Source organism: Zeus faber (genome assembly GCF_960531495.2).
Source record: "Zeus faber genome assembly, chromosome: 13".
Lineage (NCBI taxonomy): Eukaryota > Metazoa > Chordata > Actinopteri > Zeiformes > Zeidae > Zeus > Zeus faber.
In genome coordinates, this window is record NC_137198.1 from 1,422,512 (window position 1) to 1,445,349 (window position 22,838).

The 22,838-nt window shown below is 47.5% G+C and overlaps 1 protein-coding gene across 1 annotated transcript in view; it reads left to right on the plus strand.

The window, feature by feature from the left end:
- Positions 1–3,929: 3,929 nt before the first annotated feature.
- kcnh5b (potassium voltage-gated channel, subfamily H (eag-related), member 5b) overlaps positions 3,930–22,838 on the plus strand; it is a gene marked incomplete at both ends in the record, with an annotated part of 88,130 nt that continues 69,221 nt past the window's right edge. The window contains 4 exons of the mRNA XM_080012677.1: positions 3,930–4,002; positions 13,407–13,530; positions 17,204–17,310; positions 18,419–18,547. Coding sequence (XP_079868803.1) covers positions 3,930–4,002; positions 13,407–13,530; positions 17,204–17,310; positions 18,419–18,547 — 433 coding nt within the window. The remainder of the gene's footprint in view (positions 4,003–13,406; positions 13,531–17,203; positions 17,311–18,418; positions 18,548–22,838) is intronic.

Consider the following 22,838-nt stretch of genomic DNA (forward strand, 5'->3'; position numbering starts at 1 on the left):
TCCAGTTCTGGCTCATTAGATTGTTAATAAATGTGACGTTTCCGCAAAAAAACAAACAAACCAAAAAATATATATATATAAATATATATACATATACATATTTTTTTTATATATATAGTATATTGATTTAAAATTATTTTACCAATTTTTTGCTGATAATGATGGGTCATCACACTTACCTCCATTTCATTTCATTTTCCATGTAACCATGTAAGCTCATGTCATTTTGTCTCATAGTCAGGGATGTGGCTTACGTGCGGGTGCACACGATGTCCGAACATAATGATCTTTTTTGAAAGATCAGCTGAAGCTGTTCAGCTGAAGAAATTCAGGGTCTCGGGGAGGATCACCAGGGGTCCTCACTGAGACACGCACATAGGCCCCACTGCCTTACTGTACTGTATGTAGCAAACTGTACTGCATACTGTATCACTGTACTGGGTTACTGCATACTGCGCTGTAATGCTTTTCTGTTCGATGTTACTGTGTTGCTGCGTTGTACTGTTGTATACTGTACTGTATACAACAGGCCTAGGCTAGGCCTCCACAGTCTTTGTTTTTCATTGGTGTTGTTATTTAATTCTCGGTTTCTTGTATTTTCAATAAAATTGATTGATTATTGATTCGAGAGTATTAAACCAACCAACCACTGGGGTCATTGAAAATATATAGTTAATTTTTGGTAGTATATTCATTTTCACTGCTGCTTTTCCTACCAATTAGTGAGATAGGTAGGTTGTTCCATTGAATGAGCTCTTCTTCAATGGGTTTGAGAAATGGAGTAAAGTTAAGGGTAAACAAATCTGACTGATTGGTGGAGATAACGTTTCTAATGTTGCCCATTGTGGTGGTTAAGGGAAGTTTCTGGGTTACAGCATTGCAGTCCCCCCCACTGAGTGGTAAGACTGTGGTTTTGCAATGTATTGAATATGAGATAGCTGAGAATTTAGAGATAAGATTGAACACGTCTGGTAGGGAGGATATTGGGTTCCGTAAGTACAACAAAATATTGTCTGCATACAGACTGATTTTTGTTTCCTGTTTGTATGCCACTGATATTACTGTTTTGACGGATAGCCGCTGCGAGGGGTTCAATAAAGATGGCGAATAGTAAAGGGCAGAGCGGACATCCTTGTCTTGTGCCGCGTTGTAGAGTGAAACGCTGTGAAGTGTAACCATTGGTGACGACAGAAGCAGATGGGGGGTTGTAGAGGATTCTGATCCATTGAATGAGGGACTCTCCAAAGCCAAATTTGTTGAGGGTTGAAAAGAGATATGTCCAATTAACTCTCTCCAGTTCTTTTTCGGCATGTAAAGAGGCAATAATAGTATTTAAGTTGTTCCTTTTGAGATATGCTGATCAGACTCAAATAAACGACACATATTGCTGGATGAGTGTCTGCCTTTGACAAAGCCTGTTTGGTCTGGGTGAATTATATTATGGAATCACATTTTCAATTCTGTTGGTTAGTGTTTTACTTATAATCTTTAGATCGCGATTAATAAGTGTACCTCCACCTCTAATCCACTCTGAAGGTAACGGATGAGGGAATCCACGGCCGCAGTCAATATGTTGATGAAAATATAGCATGTGATTTATCAAATTTGTTCATGTGAATGATTATAATATAATACAATAAAATATTTTGTCCGGTATCTGATCTTTTATTTATCTGTCTGAGTATTTCTTCATTAATTGCCATTTTCAGTGTTTTTTTTGTCTCTTGCCATCTCTTGTCTTGTGTCTTCCTGCTGTTCTCCCTGTTCCCTCCTCTGCACTGATCCTCCACAGCACCACCGTCTCCATCTCTCCTGGTGTGACCGACAGTATTTTCATCTCTAACTGTGTCATAATGAAGTAGAGCTGCGCGCGTCGTCCGTCTGCCAGTTCTGAAGTGGGCCACGAACCCCAGCAGCCCCCTCACAGCCTGCGAAGCCGCCCCGTGACTCAGAAAACAAACAAGAAATAGCTGATTGACGATGGACGGTCGCTTACAGCCGACAGAACCTCTATTTCGGTACAATGGCTGGAAGAGAGACGTAGAGAGAGACAGAGACAGAGAGAGAGTGGAGCGGTGTGAGCGTTCAGAAGACGCCTGGTGCACGAGGCAGCCGTCCAACCTGCGTTGTCACATATGTTTGATGCCCCGTGATGCAAGCCGGCCAATTAGCAGCGTCTCCGGGGGAGCGTTTGGCAGGGACTGAGTCGCATCGTTCCAACGTGTTCCAACTCCACCCCCCCCCCCCCCCCCGCTCACTCATAATCTGGGGACGTCTACCTTCAAGGCGTTTCGGCAGATTACCGGACCCATTTGGCTGAGAGTGTGTCACCGCGAACACCTATAAGAGACGTGTGCACAGGGGTTACAGGTGCGTTCCCGACGGAAGGCGAGACTCAGGCGGCCAAGTCTTCCTGAGGAACAAGAATCAACTTCAACCTGACGCTCTTCACTGAGTCAAAACTCAGCTCATGCGCGGCACACTCAAAGGGATACTTCCGTTTGTTTTTTTTTGGGGGGGGGGGGTCACTTTTTATCCATCTAACCCACAAAGAGACGAGAAGGTTGATGCCACTTTCATCCAGTGCGTCTGGGGCCCGGGTACCGACCAGCTGCATGCTGGCACAATCCAGCACAATCCATCCCTGCAGGTGGGATCTGCTAGCCTAGCTGCTGTGAAATTTGGGAAATAGAGCTTGCGGCGTTGCAAAAGCGTATAAAGGTGTATTTCACCTAATCAGACTCAATTTCTCCAATCTGCCTCCGACTGATCATTTTGTTTAGTCACAGACGACAGAAGAACACCAAAAGTAAAAACAAGACTGTGTGTGTGTGTGTGTGTGTGTCACAGATGCGTCCACATGGCCCCAGTGTTTTGCTCCACTCGGCCTGGTGCTCCCTCGGGTCCCATTAACCCTTCAACTCAGGTAACGAGGGACGGAGGGCAGCGCGGCTTCCACAGCTGACGGAGAAACGCTTTGATTGTGTGTTTTCTGATATCCCTTCACGTCCAACAGGCAGTGTTTGATGTGGCGCTAAGTTGATTCACGCGTCTCCATTTCCGAGGCCCGCGGCGGTGAGGTTCATAATGGCGATCATTTAAAGTGGAAATCCGTCAGACGGGTTCCACGACCCCGGTAGAAGCTGCAGCTTTTCCTCCAACGCCAGGAAAGGTTTACCCTCGTCTCCACCTGCCACCTCACTGTTCCTCGCTCTCTTTTCTCCAAAGTTTGCCTCCGTCACTCGAGGAGGCGGAGATATTGTTCTGTTGTAATATGTGACTGGTCATCCCTGTCGACGGTTCACTGACCGCAGCAAGCTCTGCTGCTTCACCCAGAGGTGGAGAATCTGTTCAGGAGGTTTGTGTTTGGAGTCACCACATGGATTTATTAATTGGTAACAAACCAGACGTCCAACTGATGAGTGCAAAGAGTGGATGTGACTCCGGTCACAGTTTTCCTCCTGCCCTGTCAGATTCACCATGCGGACCCCGCCGCCAGCAGAGGAAACATCAAGCACATGCACAACGCGACCACAGTGAACGAGTCTCTTCACCAGCTCAACCTGCAGACCCGTTCCCTCCGTGCGTCAGGCGTGCACTGTAGGGAGGGGTGGTGGTGGTGGTGGTGGTGGGGGCGGTGGGGGCGGGGTGCGTAGTAAGTTGCGGATCGCCGGGCTCCGTGCACGCCCCCCCCCCCCCCCCCCCCCCCCCCCCCCCCCCCCCCCACAATCATACACACCCCCGGTCGGTGACACGCATGCGCCGGACGGCGCCACGGCGGAGCGCAGCCCCGCTCCGTGCACAGTGCGCGCCGAGCAGCGGAGCTACCATGGTCCGCCCCGTCCCAGCGGCTCTCACCCAGGCTCCGCACCCGGCACCGACCGCCCGACGCCCCGCAGACCCCCGGCCCGCGCCCGGCCTCACGCACCATGCCCGGCGGGAAGAGAGGGCTCGTCGCACCGCAGAACACCTTCCTGGAGAACATCGTCCGGCGCTCCAGTGGTGAGTCCCCAAATCCCCAAATCCCCAAAGCCGCTCCGTGGATGTGGTTGCTGCTCTGTGCGTGGAACTAATGCAACATGAATTCATAATGTCCGTAAAATTAGCTTTTTTTTCCCCCTTTTCAGAACAGACCAAAGCGATCTCGTTATTTTTATTCTGGCGCAGCAATTAGATGTTGCGCATATTTGAGGTGATGAACAGAAAGTGGCGTTGTTCCTGCAGATTTGTCACTGGTTGTTTGCTCTGCATCCAAACTTAATTTTATTAATTCCGTTTGATCCATTAACTTTCCCTGTTTACCACTTGGAATCGATGCGGATCAGCAGCGTTGAGGCTGAGCTGCGGTAACTGATCACCCAGTCGAACCGCTGGAACGGAATGGACTCCTCCGGTCCGTCCTGCAGCAGCTGCTGGGAAGTTGCACTCTCCCGATCTTAATTGTCCTATTTATCATGTGGAATTGTTCAGAAAAATCTCTATTTTCTTCGGCATTTTAAATGTGTCCCTGGTTATGTAAGAGGGCTGCACTTTGCAGACATTTTGCTGCTTTCTTTTCATTATTATTTAATTGCCTTCTATTAATAACTTCTCCTATGCACTTTGGTTTGCTTGTTGTTTGTGAAAGGTAGAGCTGCAACCATTAATCGTTAATCGAACTATTCAATTAACCGCCAACTATTTTGATAATCGATTAATCATTGTGAGTCTTGTTCTTTAAGAAGAAAATTTCCAAATGTTTTGATTCCATTAAATGTGAATATTTTCCGGTGTCTTGAGTTCCGTATGACAGTGAACTTCTTTAGGTCTGGATCAGGTTTGGATCTTTGGGTCGTTGCCAAAACAAGACATTTGAGGACGTGGCCTTGGGCTTTGGGAGACCGTGATCGACATTTTTCAGTGGTTTCTGATATTTTATGGACAAAACAACTGATTGATTAATCAAGAAAAAACCAACAGATGAATTGATAATGAAAATAGTCATTAGTGGCAGCTCCAATGGAAGGTACTACATGAATGGAGGTTTTTATTATAAGTGTTTAACCCCTCATTAGATTTGTTTCTGGAAAGAATGGAGCAGTTGCTCCGTGTTTGGAATGGCGGCGTGGTGCCTCCACATCACCGGGATGAGAAGCCGCCCGTGTTGCCTTCTGCAGCCGAGCTAGAAACGCTGCAAAGTGCCGGGGCCGTGCAGCCCACGCGCTTTCCAGAAACGCAGAGAAATGCATTTGGTGGCCTCGGTGCTTGTACTCAGCTGTGACCATGAGTCGAAACAAATCGAAAAATCGAATCCGACCTTTCGGCCTCATCTCGCCCGGAAGCCCGGCCCCTCGGCGGTGGCTGCGCTCCGGGCTCCGCTGGACAGGAGCGCCGGCGGTAATTGGTCGTTGTTTGTCAGATGATCCGTGGAGATGATCCCAGAAACGCTCGTGACGATCCGCCCGCTCGGATCTGGCCCCTTCCCCCTCCGCCTCACATGCTTCCTGGCGCTGGAGCCTCAGTCTGAAGGGAAACAGACGAAGCTTTTGTCATAAGTTTTTGGGGTGAGGTGGGTGGTGGGGGGGGGGTGGGGTGAAGGAGTCAAAGCGTGAAACTGAAGTGTTTGTCCAACTCTGGTTATTTGGCTCTGACCACAGGTGCCTTTCAGAAGCTGCGGAGCCGTGGCTTGTTTCATTTGAATGGAGAGTTTATCGGCTGGTATTGAGAGCACGTGCACGTGTCTCATGTGGAAACATGTGACATGACCCGCTGAAATAAGTTTTCGATTAAATCTTTATCGTCATTGTGTCTGGAACAATGGACGTCTGTTTGGCAGTGTGATGTACCTGAGCGAGAGCCAACCCTGTGATTCCTTCCGCTTATTGGTGCCTCTTCACCAGGAGCTGAGCCGCCGTGTGGCGGCTTTGAAGACCCTTCGGGGGCATTTGTTCTTTGAAGGATAGATTTGCTATTTCTGCTATTGAGAAACTTAGCCCCGTGCTCCAAACGCAAGACTCGTTCGACTTGACTCTTTTCAACAACAGTAATTGATCATCCAAAATGCAACGTCGGCTCCAACAGGTTGCCGGCACAAAACAACGCTACTTCCTGTTTCTAGTCTCTTAGGTTGGAGTGGACGGAAACGCCGAAAGAGACGATTTGCAGACGTATAAAAATGTCAAGAAGCTGCTGAAATGCAGCGCGTAACGTATGCAGGCCGTCTGCACGGCCGGAGCCGGCGAGTCGTCCTCACCACAACAACGCGGGTGGAGGGATCTAGACGTCCGCTTGACACCGGCGGGAAAAGTCTGTTTTAATGAGGGAAGCGGCGGAGCATCAATATCACAGTCTGCTCATTATCAGGTCAAAGGTCAGATCCATTCCACCTGGAAATACACCTGACTCCCAATGATGGAGGCAGTGAAGAGGCAGCGGAGGAAAGGGGTGGAGGACAGGGAGCGGAGGAGAGCGAGCGGAGGAGGGGGGGCGGGGGGAGTGGAGGAGAGGGGGCGGAGGAGGGGGAGAAGAGGGGTGGAGTGGAGGGGCAGAGGAGGGGGAAGAGAGGGGAGGGGGAGGAGAGGGGTGGAGTGGAGGGGTGGAGGAGGGGGAGGAGAGAGGTGGCGTGGAGGGGCGGAGGAGGGGGAGGGGGGTGTAGGAGGGGAGTGGAGGAGAGGGGGTGGCATCGTTTTATATTGAACTGTGCAGGAGAAGGTGGGGGTGGGGGTGGGGGTGACATAGTGCCACAGTAGTAACAGTGGCAGGTTGGAAAAATTAAAGATGGATTGAAGTGAATTGTGTTGAATTGGGGAGAAGAACAAAGGTTGGTGCACAGCCTTCATCTTGGAGCCGCTGTGCTTTATTTCCTGCTTCCAAATGTAAGTGGAGTTTAATTTGAACCAAATTAAAACCACAGGTTTGTCATGCTTATGTCATGCTTATGTCATGCTTATGTCATGCTTATGTCATGTTTATGTCATGTTTATGTCATGCTTATGTCATGCTTATGTCATGTTTATGTCATGTTTATGTCATGCTTATGTCATGCTTATGTCATGCTTATGTCATGTTTATGTCATGTTTATGTCATGCTTATGTCATGCTTATGGTTTGTCATGTTTATGTCATGCTTATGTAATGCTTATGTCATGTTTAAGTCATGCTTATGTCATGCTTATGTCATGCTTATTGTTTGTCATGTTTATGTCATGCTTATGTCATGCTTATGGTTTGTCATGTTTATGTCATGCTTATGTCATGCTTATGTCATGTTTATGTCATGCTTATGTCATGCTTATGTCATGCTTATGTCATGTTTATGTCATGTTTATGTCATGCTTATGTCATGCTTATGGTTTGTCATGTTTATGTCATGCTTATGTAATGCTTATGTCATGCTTATGTCATGTTTATGTCATGCTTATGTCATGCTTATGTCATGTATATGTCATGTATATGTCATGTTTATGTCATGCTTATGTCATGCTTATGTCATGCTTATGGTTTGTCATGTTTATGTCATGTATATGTCATGTATATGTCATGTTTATGTCATGCTTATGTCATGCTTATGTCATGCTTATGTCATGTTTATGGTTTGTCATGTTTATGTCATGTTTATGTCAAGTTTATTGTTTGTCATGTTTATGGTTTGTCATGTTTATGTCAAGTTTATTGTTTGTCATGTTTATGGTTTGTCATGTTTATGTCATGTTTATGTCATGTTTATGTCAAGTTTATTGTTTGTCATGTTTATGTCATGTTTATGGTTTGTCATGTTTATGTCATGTTTATGTCAAGTTTATTGTTTGTCATGTTTATGGTTTGTCATGTTTATGTCAAGTTTATTGTTTGTCATGTTTATGGTTTGTCATGTTTATGTCATGTTTATGTCATGTTTATGTCAAGTTTATTGTTTGTCATGTTTATGTCATGTTTATGGTTTGTCATGTTTATGTCATGTTTGTCATGTTTATTTCATGTTTATGTCATGCTTATGTCATGCTTATGTCATGTTTATGTCATGCTTATGTCATGCTTATGTCATGCTTATGTCATGCTTATGGTTTGTCATGTTTGTCATGTTTATGGTTTGTCATGTTTATGTCAAGTTTATGGTTTGTCATGTTTATGTCATGTTTATGTCATGTTTATGTCATGTTTATGGTTTGTCATGTTTATGTCATGTTTATGGTTTGTCATGTTTATGTCATGCTTATGTCAAGTTTATGTCATGTTTATGGTTTGTCATGTTTATGTCATGCTTATGTCATGTTTATGTCATGCTTATGTCATGTTTATGTCATGCTTATGTCATGTTTATGTCATGCTTATGTCATGCTTATGTCATGTTTATGGTTTGTCATATTTATGTCATGTTTATGTCATGTTTATGGTTTGTCATGTTTATGTCATGTTTATGTCATGTTTATGTCAAGTTTATTGTTTGTCATGTTTATGTCATGTTTATGGTTTGTCATGTTTATGTCATGTTTATGTCAAGTTTATTGTTTGTCATGTTTATGGTTTGTCATGTTTATGTCAAGTTTATTGTTTGTCATGTTTATGGTTTGTCATGTTTATGTCATGTTTATGTCATGTTTATGTCAAGTTTATTGTTTGTCATGTTTATGTCATGTTTATGGTTTGTCATGTTTATGTCATGTTTATGGTTTGTCATGTTTGTCATGTTTATTTCATGTTTATGTCATGCTTATGTCATGCTTATGTCATGTTTATGTCATGCTTATGTCATGCTTATGTCATGCTTATGTCATGCTTATGGTTTGTCATGTTTGTCATGTTTATGGTTTGTCATGTTTATGTCAAGTTTATGGTTTGTCATGTTTATGTCATGTTTATGTCATGTTTATGTCATGTTTATGGTTTGTCATGTTTATGTCATGTTTATGGTTTGTCATGTTTATGTCATGCTTATGTCAAGTTTATGTCATGTTTATGGTTTGTCATGTTTATGTCATGCTTATGTCATGTTTATGTCATGCTTATGTCATGTTTATGTCATGCTTATGTCATGTTTATGTCATGCTTATGTCATGCTTATGTCATGTTTATGGTTTGTCATATTTATGTCATGTTTATGTCATGTTTATGGTTTGTCATGTTTATGTCAAGTTTATGGTTTGTCATGTTTATGTCATGTTTATGTCATGTTTATGTCAAGTTTATTGTTGGTCATGTTTATGTCATGTTTATGGTTTGTCATGTTTGTCATGTTTATGGTTTGTCAAGTTTATGTCATGTTTATGTCATGTTTATGTCAAGTTTATTGTTTGTCATGTTTATATCATGTTTATGTCATGTTTATGGTTTGTCATGTTTGTCATGTTTATGGTTTGTCATGTTTATGGTTTGTCATGTTTATGTGATGTTTATGTCATGCTTATGTCATGCTTATGGTTTGTCATGTTTATGGTTTGTCATGTTTGTCATGTTTATGGTTTGTCATGTTTATGTCATGCTTATGTCATGCTTATGGTTTGTCAAGTTTATGTCATGTTTATGTCATGTTTATGGTTTGTCATGTTTATGTCATGCTTATGTCCTTCTTATGTCATGCTTATGGTTTGTCATGTTTACGTCATGTTTATGGTTTGTCATGTTTATGTCATGTTTATGGTTTGTCAAGTTTATGTCATGTTTATGTCATGTTTATGTCATGTTTATGGTTTGTCAAGTTTATGTCATGTTTATGTCAAGTTTATGGTTTGTCAAGTTTATGTCATGTTTGTCATGTTTATGTCATGTTTATGGTTTGTCAAGTTTATGTCATGTTTATGTCATGTTTATGGTTTGTCAAGTTTATGTCATGTTTATGTCATGTTTATGGTTTGTCAAGTTTATGTCATGTTTATGTCATGTTTATGGTTTGTCATGTTTATGTCATGTTTATGTCATGTTTATGGTTTGTCAAGTTTATGTCATGTTTATGTCATGTTTATGGTTTGTCATGTTTATGTCATGTTTATGTCATGTTTATGGTTTGCCATGTTTATGGTTTGTCACGTTTATGTCATGTTTATGTCATGTTTATGGTTTGTCATGTTTATGTCATGTTTATGGTTTGTCATGTTTATGTCATGTTTATGTCATGTTTATGGTTTGTCATGTTTATGTAATGTTTATGTCATGTTTATGTCCTGATATGAGGACGTGAATTCATGCAAATCACCTTCTGAAGCTGTGGTGACGTTTGGCTCGTTTCGTCGGCAGGACAGATGTTTCCACACAAATATCCAATAATTATACAGAGGAATTCATAAATAAAGGCATCGTGTGAAAGTTCAGGTGTTATAACTTTCAAATGAGTCGAGCGTCGGGACACGTGGTTTGAAACGCACTCAGCGCTGCTGTGCTGTTCGAGATGGAGGCTGGACTTTGAAGCTTCTCATTTGGGCGGAGTCACAGCCCGTGCTGTGATAAACGTCTTAAAGCAGCGATGAGACGGGTCAGGGCCAAAATCAATGTCCCACAAGGGATTTCTTTCTTTCTTTCTTTCTTCCCCCCAAAACGACAAGAACAGCTGGCACAGCCATTGTCAGCACATGGAGACTTGTTGTCATTACATTACATTACATTGATCAGACGCTTTTATCCAAACGACTTACAATTATTCAAACACCGATGGACGCAGCCATCAGGAGCAATTAGGGGTTAAGTGTCTTGCTCAAGGACACTACAGCATGCTAGCAGGAGGAGCCTGGGATCCAACCAGCAACCTTTACATCACTAGACCACCAGCTCTACCTCCTGAGCTACCATCCCCATCGTTCCGCCGTGTGACTTCCTGCCGTGCACAGGCAGCTTCACAGCAGGAGGGCGTGTCAGCCACCGCCCCGATGCCGTCTCCGGCTCCTTGTCCTGACTCGTGTTTTCCGTTTAGACTTGTTGTAAAACTAGGCTCCAAGGTCGTGACTCCTGGACTCTAAATAGTTTCCTCAAGCTTTGGGTGAATGGTGCTGATGGGACATCTGCGGAGGCAAACATCCCATCATGCTTTCTTCAGTGAGGTGGTGTTGGCATGGCGCAGCAGCAGCAGCAGGTGGGTGATGGAGCTCCAGGCTCTGATCAACCCTCTTCTCGGTTTCCCTTCGTTTCCTCTTCTTCCTGCGACGCAGAGCGGCTCCTTCCCCACGTGTCCGTGCAGGACGTGCTCCCCTGACGCGTGGGATCCACTCCAGCGATCCGTGCCTTCCTTCCTGCTCGCTGAATCCGCGCTGGAATGAAAGCTTCCTGTGCGAGCCGCATTAAAGACGCCTTTGGAGACTGAAATAAAGCGTCCGGGACGTGGTTCCACCGGCGGCTCGCTGTTGATTTCCCACAAATACAAGCAGGGAAACACCGTGCGGTTTTGCCTCCTTTCAACTCCGCTCAATCCCCTCCTTGTTTGGCTTTCTGAGTTTTTTTTGGTTTGTTTATCTGCAGCCCTGACCTTTGACCTCCCTGTCGGTGGGTTTTGATAATGCTGATTTGGGGGGAAAGTGTCGCGGACGGACTCACGCGTCGCTTTCCCAGAATGTGCTGAGGTGCTGAAGCTGTGGAAGTTCAGAATCCTGCACAGATGATTATTTTCCTGTCGTGTGTGTGTGTGTGTGTGTGTGTGTGTGTGTGTACAATGTAAATAAGTCGACGTTTTATTGGAATTTAACCAAAGAAAATCTTTAAATATTTAGCGAACACCACAGCCATGTGCTGAGGCCCTTGGGGGTCCGCAGGCCCCAGTTTGATAAACTCTACAGTACTAACTTCAAGACCATGCATCAGCTGTGGGTTGCCAAGACTGACAATATGTTAATTTCAATTTTTAAGATGTGAAAAGTGGTTGACAACGGTGCAACCAGACGACGCAAGATGCTTGACGATGGTGCAAATCCGGTTGCCTGGGGCAACTGGGCAACTAGTTATCGTGGGGCCCTGGTATCCCACCGTCTCAAGGGGGAGCTGGAATTATGAGCGGCTCTTCAAAATCCAAGGCAGGAATATTTCCATCCCAAACGTGTTTTACCAGCCGCCATCTGGTCGGCGAGCGCAGCAGCTGCTACAAGTGATGGTTGGTTACCTGCCAGAAGCGCAGGGAAGGCGGCGGCGCCGCAACGCAGCTCAACACGACACCGCCGTGTTGGGATCCTTGTCCGCGTCCCACCGGACACCGCGGCCATTTAACGGGGCTCGATGCTCGTCTATCGGGCGGAATCAATACCGTTTCATAATCCATATCTGTGGCATGAAAGACATTACAACCTTTCCGTGTCTCCCGCCTCGAGCGCACGCAGATGTTTCCTCAGCTTGGAATTACCCAGGGTGCCTTGCGGTAGTGGGTGCAGTCTGCCGCAGCCGGTGGGCAGTTGGTGTTGGAGATGTAGAATGAGGCTCGACGGGGACATTGTTCCCTCTTCCTTTGTCTTCTCTATGAAGTCTTCAATGGACGACAGGGGATTTAGTTAATTATGCGGCTAAAAAAAGTCTAGTTGGCCCTGCATCCACCCTGGGGAGAGGTGGTGCTCCAGCACAGGACCTGCTGCTCCATCAGCTTGGGACTGCGGAGGCGTTGGTTCAGCCGGATGCCTCGTTTCGGGCAAACAGGAAATAAATGCGTTTGGCTGTAAACGGAGCAGCTCGCAGTACTGCAGGTCGGCTTTCCTTTCGCGTACGGTGCAGCTCACGTCATCCACGTCCAGCAGCCTTTGTTGTTGAACCTCTGGTGGTTTTATCCTCTTTACGAGCCTCAAGCTCTTTAACGCTCCGTCTGCTGCAAAACATGAATTCCACAATTGCTGCCAAACACACCGACAGCCCATTTTAGCGCCAAACAACCAAATTCAGAGACCCTGCGGCTCTACAGCGCCCTCCACCCCGACCTCGCCCGCCTCCCGGCGTCATGGACTCCGTCACCTGCTGCGCCCGGCGGTGGACGGGGCGCCACCCTCCGCCGGCGGCTAAATGGCACTTGGCAGAAAATGACGTCTGATCCTCCAAGTGGCCACGCCCACTCACCTGGAAATAAAAGCACTTGTTCACGGGCTCGGCTGCAGTCGACGGAGGGTGGAGGAGGACGTCTTCATGTTGTTACTGCTACCTGGTCGCGTTGGTGAGAATAAGGCTTTGTTCAACACTGGTTGTCATGGTGATGCTTTGGCTTCCACGCGCCTTGAGGTGAAATTAGCCTGAGGTGGCCTTTCAGCCGCTACTTTGTGAGTTTGTCTTCTCTCCTCTCCTTGTTTTCTGCTTGGTAAACACCAGCGCTCCAAACCTCTTCCAGCAGCATTCGGTCGTCACCACTTCTCCGGTGATGTCGCAGGTTTTGTTTTCTTTTCTTTTTCGCGGGTGTCGTTGGCTCGTGGCGGTAGCCTGCGGTGTTGTGAGGCGCTGCCGCTTCTGATGGACACGTCCTGTCCCCCTGTTCCTCCCAGAGACCAGCTTCCTCCTGGGGAACGCCCAGATCGTGGAGTGGCCGGTCGTCTACAGTAATGATGGCTTCTGCAAGCTGTCCGGCTTCCACAGGGCTGAGGTCATGCAGAAGAGCAGCACGTGCAGGTACGGAGCGCCTCGTCATCTTATTGTCATTCAAATATTCAACTTTGTCAATATTTGTCAAATAGTAGATTCATGTTTGGCCTGTGTTTTTTTTTTTTTGTTTTTTTTGTGTGTTTTTGCTGTGCCCCTAAAATAACGTCCTTTCAGCTGTAATCTATGTCAGTGTGCCTTGGTTATTCTAGGGGTTTTTTAGCTGACAAAGCCTTGTTTCCAAATAATGTCAGCATGAGCATCCACAGAGCCCCTCCAGGCGAGACGCACCGCTGCAAAGATGTGTGTAAACCTCTTCGTCGAGCTGTCGCCAATCCGATTTGAAATTGAAAATCAAAACCAGCGTTTGATTTCAAACTTTGAAATCACAAGCAGGTTAGGGTTAGGGTTAGGGTCGCGGTTTTCCCCGTACTTCTGTGGCTAATGTTGTTCCACCTGGTCGCCGTATCGGGGCGGTCAAGATCCACCGGAAACCAACCGACCTGGAGTGGAGAGAGCTGCGGCCGCCTCGGGAGGGGTCCGCTGCGCCGCATCCGTCAACGCACACTGCACCACCCACCTGGAACGAGGGAACAAGGGACCGAGAGAACGAAATTCCAATAGAATTTGAATATCACATAAAGAAAAAAGCTCAGCAGAAGGTGATCCAGTTTGTTCCTCAGTGAACGCACATCAGGGAGGAACAGTTCCAGTACAAACCCACGTCTGCGCTGGCGGAGACGCACAAGACACCGCCGCCTTTCGCTGTGTTGTATGAGAGAGGGCGCTCAGCCTTTGACCACAACGTCCAGTAATTCCAAAGATGTGGCGATGAAAGTGGGAAATCAACCCGACCATCACCGGCGGAATGTCCGCTCGTGTAGAGGTTCCCAACCACCGGCTCGCGGACCAGGCCGGGCCCGGGTGTTTGCTACCGGACCGTGTGAAGATGGGCGGGATTTTTTTTTCAGGAGCTTTCTGCGATCTGCTCCGAAGTGGAGCAGCAGCAGGATACGGAGTAAATTAAATCCATCCGGAGTTTTTATTTGCTATGTTTGGAGAAGAAACCACTGTGATGGAGCTGCAGAGCTGCAGGTTGTCATCTGCCTTTTACTACCAGGGTTCCCCTCTGGTTCCTTTTTCTGCACTTACATTCGGTGACTAACATAGAAGTAGTGTAACTTATTGTTTATCATTCTAAAGTCCAGTTTTGCTAAAGCTCTTCACTGTCTAGGTTTGTTGTTTAAATATTGTCGTATTTTTGTTATTATTAATCATATTTAATAATACAATAAAAATGTGTTATAGTTAGAAACAAGTGTTTTGACAAGTGCAAGCTTCCTACTCCTGCACTGGCGCCGCACGACTACGGTCGAGACTCATTAGAATCGAACACCAAACTCAAGTCTTTCTCGGCGCGCTCCATTGATCTGGAAAAATCGGAAACCGTCAGTTTATAACAAAAATAAAAAAAATCGTCTAGCCAACCCATAAAGGCCTGTGACCTCTGACCCCTTGGCACACAGAAGCAGATGCTGAGGAGGAGGAAGGCCCCGGGGGCGAGACGCGACTCTTCCGGGGCCGAGTAAAAATACTGAAGCAGCGTAGTGAAGCCGCTGTCACAGCGGACGCTGCTCGTTGCTGCTTTCAGAGCGTTTTTGGAGCCATTATGATGTTATCGGCGAAGTGCAGTGGGTGTACGAGAATACACCGACTGCACAAGAGCGACTGACAGAGCGATGAACCAATTCTCAGGGAGGCTAGAGGGCTTCTCTTCACAGCAGCTAGGCTAGCTGATCCCATCTGCAGCCATGCTGCAGCCATGCGCTGAGCTAACTCTGTTAGCATGCAGCTGAAACCAATAGCATACATATTATTACAAATAATAATACAAAATGGATAAATATCCATGCAGTATGAATATCTATAATTTTGAATTGACGTATTTTCTTTTGGTCAGCCTGCATGGCTATGCTCATAGCTGAATGTCAAGATCAAAGTTCAATTTAAATTCAAATCAGATCTGTTTCCCCGAGTCTGAACAAAGACAAATCCCCAATTGAAAGGATCCGTTCCTTTCAATCGCATTTGAAACACGTCGTTTGGTGTTTTGATGCCGATACAAATCATATTTATCACCGTGCAAAACGCGCCTGACGGGTCCAATTGGATTATGTGGAGTCCAGGCTCCGCAGGCGCCAGCGGTGACGCGCTTTACGCCGAAGGGAGGTTGACGGATGACTTTCAGAGACATCCTGTCTGCTGTTGCTGTGGGGAGCAAATGGATTATTGGGACAAATATCACAAGTCTTTGTACTACTTGCATCGTAATGTACTTCAGTACTTGTGGAAAACATTTCTTGACTTGCCAGCCCAGTGTGTGGTGTTTGGTCTGTCACCCTGGTACTTTTCTCCTGCTGTTTGAGCTTTCTACAGCGTCGGACAAACTCTGCTCAAAGTCATTTTTATGTATTTATATTTTCATTGTGTCTTTTCTGACACAGCTCCCGGACCGTGTTTGCATTTGAAGCCTCGAGTTTGGGTTTACGCTCGCCGACGTCTTGGTAGGAGACTGAGCCGGAACGTTCCAAATTTGGGGGTCGGAGGAAGGGAGCGACGCGCCCGCCTTGCTTGTTCGCCAACAAGAGGCCTGTGAGTGGAGGCGGCCACGCCCGCAGACACACCCTCCTCAAGCCTTCAGATCTGATTTACGGAACGATCGTTTTCAAAATCCAAGCCAAGACACCGGTTGGAAGAATTCAGCTTGGACGGAAGTTTTGTGGAAAGGGTTGAATTGAAATTGACTCTGTTCCTCGTGGGAGCTTACTTATTTTTCCATGGACTTCCTCTCCGTCGGAGGTTTTGTGAAGCGGCGTCTCGTGGCCGTAACTGCAGATCAACTCAAAGTGCTTCCGCTCAGTTTCGCCCCGAACAAGGTTTTCATACAGTAGGTGTGGCCGGATGGTGCCACTGGAAATCCTGGGCTGGAACATCAAAACTGAATTTCGGGAATTCTATCATGCTGGGGGTGGTGGGGGCTGTGGGGGTGGGTGGGGGTCACTTTGGCTCACTCCTCCGTCACGGTGCTTGTAAGACCCTGAAGTGGCAGTGACTCCGCCTGTGTCTGAAAACGGAGGAATCTCCCAGCCGAGTTCAGTTCGTCCAGTAAAATATTAAAGTGAAGACGCCGCACGCGGCAGCCGAGCCGCGGGGGGCCGAGTGGAGGGAACACTGCAGGTGAGGGGGTTGCAAACTGGTGGCCTGGGGGGCCAGATTTGGACGAGCAAGAATGTGTTTGTGGCCCCAAGCTTCTTGTAATGCGGAATATGTCTGAATCGGAAGCGTCCAAGCTGGTTCCCCACAAAACGGACGGGGGTTCCTGAGAAAAATCACGTTGGGAATTATTGGGAGTTATTTTTGAAGGGGCGTGTCCTCACGACATGTCGAGGTCTTCACAACATCAGCGACGATTAGAACCGGAGAAAGAAAACTCTGCGGAGAGAGAACCCAAACCCCCAGAATCCTTTTCTGTCGCGTCGAATTGAACCGTTTGTACGGGAAACACGTTCTGTGTTTCCCGTACAAGCGCGGGTGTTGTAAAACCGAGGGGTCAGGGGTCGCGACGGCAGGTCAGTAACGACCGACGGTGCAACCTCCGTCCTCCGTCTTTATTCCCGTTGTTTTTTCTTTCTTCCTTTTGCAGCTTCATGTACGGAGAGCTCACGGACAAGAAGACGATCGACAAAGTGCGACAGACCTTTGACAACTATGAGTCCAACTGCTTCGAAGTCCTGCTCTACAGGAAGAACAGTGAGTCACGCTACGTCTTTGTGGTGTTTGGTGGCCTTCAACCTGTGATGGACGCCGTGCGGATCCCACCTCTTCCCAGGGAGGAACGCTGACCTAGAGTGACTGGAACCCTCCATTCCGTTTAATTCAAAGTGACACGGGGACTGCGTCCACCCCCGGAGCCCCGGTGTTAGAAATAAGATCTGTGAGGGTCAGGAACGCAGCGGAAGCGACAGATTGAAGAAGTGTGATCGTACCTCTGGAGGGACCAGATTTTGATGATTAATATCGAACTGTAAATTGTGCATCGGTCTTAAAAATCTGTCGGAAAATCAGAAATGTGCTTCTGACAAACACCACTTCAGCCTGAATGGTGATGAAAGGGACTTAAAATCTAAAATCGTGTATTTTTATTTTTTATTTTTTCTATTTTAAATCAAAAGCCGATTCAAACTTCAGAGGGAAGTCAGTCTCACTCTGGGCTGCAAAGTCTCATCAGTGTGAATAAGAAAAGTATGATCCGCTGATGAAACAATCTGTACCGTATCCACGGTACTGGTGGCACCATTAAACCAGCTCTCACATAGTATTCCTCCGGGGGATTGGCTCATTATACATATCCAGTATGTTATTGTCTATGATTGGGAGTTTATCTGTTATCAGTTTCATAGTTGTTTATATTGAATAAAATAAAAATAGAATAAATAATCCCCATCACGCACGGTGCTCGTTTCATTCCATCAGAAAAGGGAGTAAGATAAAAAGACAGTGTTTTGGCGCCCCCGTCACGGGCGGTGCACTGCTGGCGCTGCACCGCTGGCACTGCCACAGGCACAGTCGGTGCGCTCACCCCTGACAACGCCACTGTCGCCAACGTGCTGTTACTATCGGGTTCACGGCTCATTTAAATAATTCTGCGGAGGATGGTCACAGCAGCAAATCACCGCCCTTCCTGGCTGGTGGCATTTTCAGTCTCCCGCCAGACATCGTGGGTGGAGGGGAGGGGTGGGGTTGTTGTAGACCTGTAATATTGATGGTTAAGACCGTGCTACTATGTATAACACATGGCTTGTTGTATTCTGTGCGACACTGACGGCCCCTGTGCTCCCTCCATGGTTCCTTGCCACAGGGAGCCCGGTGTGGTTCTACATGCAGGTGGCCCCCATCAGGAACGAGAACGACAAGGTGGTGCTGTTCCTCTGCACCTTCAAGGACATCACGGTGTTCAAGCAGCCCATCGAGGACGAGACCACCAAAGGTGAGTGCCCCGCCACCAGGCACGCTGGTTGTGGACAGCCCTGCTGTCATCGCGTTGCCCACGCCAACAATACTTACGTTCCAAACATCAGCCTGTCGGGCGGTTTGACGTAACCTTCAAAATATAATCTGTTGTTTATCCCGAAATTCCACGCTTCAAATATGGTCCTCCGAGTTGTAATGCTCTGTCGTGCATTGGGTTTGTCACTGTCAGGACGTAACCACATGGATCTCAATGCGTAAATGGTTCAAAATGGCCGCCTTATCAGTGCCTGGAACAAGATTTGCGGTCTCCATGGCGACGTGACGCGGTCCCTTCCACCCTCCTACAGACGCCGACCCACGAGGTGCGGGAACTAAATGAGGAATCATTTGGACCTTTCCTGTTCCCTTCCCACCACTCGAGCTGCAACCAAACGTTTTCCTCAGGATCCGTTTTTCTCACCGTTATTTTCTCGATCAATCGATTTCGTTTCTTTGCTGAAAAATGTGGATCACGGTTTCCCAAAGCCCACGGCGACGCCCTCAAACGTCTTGTTTTGTCCACAACGCAAAGATACTCAGTTTGCTGAAGAGAACCTGGAAGTTTTCTCATTAAAAAATGATTCAAAATGATGAATCATCAAAACAGTCGACGATTCATTTGATAGTTGGCAACTGATGGAGGAATGGACTCATCGTTGCAACTCTACACCACACCGAAAGGTGAAGATTGGGTGGAGCAGACTGCAAGCGTGTGACGGTGTGATCCGTCGTTTGGGTGGAGCCGTCACGTTGCCTGGTGTAGCTCCGTCTTTTCTCACTTGGAGAAGCAGCGTTTCGACCAATCAGCTTTGTTCGGTTCCACAAGCTCCGCCCCCAGTGCCTCCCGTTGCCTTCGCACATGATGGTTCGATGGCCCGACGCCGCCCTGGTGCATCATGGGAAACATTAGTGCGTCAAACACTTCTCCTCCTCCTCCACCTTCTTCTCTTCCTGCCTCTCTTCTTACTTCTTCTTTCTCATGTCATCTCCTCCCCCTCTCTCCTCTTCCCGTTTCTTTCCTCCTCCTCGTTTCCGTCGCCTCCTCGCCACCGCTCTTCTTCTCCACCGCTCTTCTTCTCCACCTCTCTTCCTCTCCTCTCCATCTTTCCTCCACTCCTCTACTTCCCTCTCTCCTGTCAGCTCCTCTCCCGTCTCACTGCTCTCCTCTCCTCTTTCCCTTTCCTCTCCTCTCCCTTCATCACCTCCTTTCCCTCCTCTCTCCTCCTCCTCTTTTCAAACCCTTTCTCCATCTTGGAGGCTACATCTGTTGGCAGGAGGACTTGTCTTCCTTCTTCCTTCTTGGCAGGATGTGGCCCCGTTGCCTCGTGCGGCGTCTCTCTGTCGCCTCCTGTTTGAGCAGCTTTTTTGGTTCCGTCAGGATTCTGAGTCGGGGGGGAGGTGGGCGGCGACCCCCCCCGTCCTGACGGATCCACAGTGTCAGCCGAGCCTCGGGGGCCGCGCTCCACCACTGTGCTCCACCGTTGTGCTCCACCGTTGTGCTCCACCACCGCGCTCCACCACTGCGCTCGACCACTGCGCTCCACCGTTGTGCTCCACCGCTGTGCTCCATCGCCACGCTCCACCACCGTGCTCCAGTGTTGTGCTCCAGTGTTGTGCTCCAGTGTTGCGCTCCACCGCTGCGCTCCACCACTGTGCTCCACCGTTGTGCTCCACCGTTGTGCTCCACCGCTGTGCTCCATCGCTGTGCTCCACCGCCGTGCTCCACCGCCGTGCTCCAGTGTTGTGCTCCAGTGTTGTGCTCCACCACTGTGCGCTCCAGTGTTGTGCTCCAGTGTTGTGCTCCACCACTGTGCTCCACCACTGTGCTCCGCCGTTGTGCTCCACCGTTGTGCTCCACCGCTATTCTCCACCGTTGTGCTCCACCACTGTGCTCCACCACTGTGCTCCACTGTTGTGCTCCACTGTTATGCTCCACTGCATGCTCCACCACCACGCTCCACCGCCGTGCTCCACCGCTGTGCTCCGCCTCGGACAAGGATCCTGTGCTCCACCCTGCACCATGCCCTACAGCCTACGTCTTCCCTGGACTTGGTTGTATGTTTGTGGATGTGTCTCCTGCTCTGACCTGCAACTCTTCAAACACACACTCCACCTCAGACGTGTACGTCCAGATGTGGCAGCAGGCAAAGAGGCACCACCAGTTCATCATCCACCACGGAAATAACCATAAAATACAAAATACAAATAATAATAAAGTACAGCATCAGTACCTTTAGGGGAACGTCGCTTGTCAGAGACGAAACCTTTTTGAAGTGGATCCGATGATTTTATTCTACAGTTCATTTATAAAGTCACTTTTAAGCCTCTGCTGCTTTTCCTGCAAAACAAAGTGTTTATTTAATGTAGTTAACACACACACACACACACACACACACACACACACACACACACACACACACTCAAACACACACACACACAGGCGCGCGCGCGCACACACACACACACAAACACACACACACACACACACACACACACACACACACACACACACACACCTCTGGCAGACAGCTGAGGTCGTGCTGGCTTGTTTTCTTGTTTGCTGGTTCATTTTGTGTTTGGTGACACATGATTAACACGGTTCCACTTTGATTGGAGCTTCCGGTGTCGCCGCAGCTTCGTGGTTTGTTTGTCGCTGTGTTCGTCCACTTACTGCCACTTGTCCTGCAGTGTCAGGTTGCAAAGCGAGAGCAGACGACGGCTGATGTTTCATCCATTACTTCTAATTTGGTGCATTAGAAAATGTGAAACGAATGGATGTGGTTTTGTGTCATTGAAGAAGCACATGAAGAAGTTTCTTTTCTTTGACACTTGAAAGGTGAAAGACCGAACGGCGGCAAAGGGAAAGGACACGTTGAGAAAGATGTCACAGAATCTTCCTAAATTCAACAGGGACCATTTGACACCAATTCACACCCAACAAAGGCAATAAATGGGTCCAGGTGTTTCTACTGTAATGAGCGACGCCGCTGCATCCGTCAGTTTAGTGTAACACTAACACTCTATTTGTATTTCAACCACACTGCAGCAGAGAAACTTGGAGGTAGAAATTAGGCTTGGGCTAATATTCGATAAAATGGAATATCTCGATATTTGCCACCCTATGCAATATCTTCACAGTACCCAATATGAACTTTCAATTTACCTGAAGTCACTGGAGAGCGAGGAGGGGGCGATGCACGTGACGTGGTTGACGGCCCTGACCGGGGCTCTGATGAGGGAGCTGGATGGGGGCGTGAGAGGGGCATTGTGGGAAACGGCGCCGGGGGCGGGAGAGGCTGCGGAGCGACGAGCCTCGGAGCCGACGCCCGGGCGGCTCCGGGAGCGAAGCCCGTCGCCGAGAATCAGCGTCAGAGCGAGGAACGGAGGGATGGACCCAAACCAGGCTCCCAGCCCATTAACCAGAAGCCAGATTGAGGCTAACTGAGCCGGACTCCGTGAAGCTCAGCTCGCTGGACGCTCCGTGGACGCTCCGTGGCTTCTGATTGGTTGGTTTCACACACTGGAAAAATCGAGTGATTGGATCAGCTTAAAAAAAAAAAAAAAAACCCTCAATTTGTGAAACCTACATGGGAAATCAACACTTTCATTTCTCAATTAAAAAAATTTTCCAAGTGGATTTATTGTATTTTTCCTGGTGTTTATGACGGTCGTCGTGATCAGCGTTGAACGCTGCCTCAGTTTGGCAGCAATTTACATTTCTGTGTCTTTATACGTTGCTGTTAAACCCAATAAATCGATTTCTTGGTGCAGCGCGTGGCTTCAGTAAATGGACACGCTGGCACAGGAGGGGTAATACAGCGAGGATGAATAAGCGGCAGAACTCCCCCGTTGTCTCTCTCCTTGAATAAAACACACTCTCTGCCTCCATTTGCAGAACACCAGTTTTAAAATTGCTCGTCGTTCCCAGAAGTGTTGGGTTCCAGGGGCACGCACCCGTGTTTAACGCCCCACTTCCTGTGTGTGTGTGTGTGTGTGTGTGTGTGTGTGTGGGGCCCTCGTTATTTTCTTGCCTAACTCTTGTTTTATTTATTCCTCCGTCCATCAGTCCTCGGTGCAGAATCAAGCTGCGTTGGGCGTCGACACGCGAGGGGAAGCGTCTCGGTCTCTAATTGGACGCGGCTGAGACGTCCGTCCTGGTGGTTCATCTGTTTTGCAATTGTCACTTTTTTCTTTATGGGACTATCTTAAAATTCTATGACGCAACATAATTGGATGAATTGGAATAGTTGTATTTATTGTTGCCACTG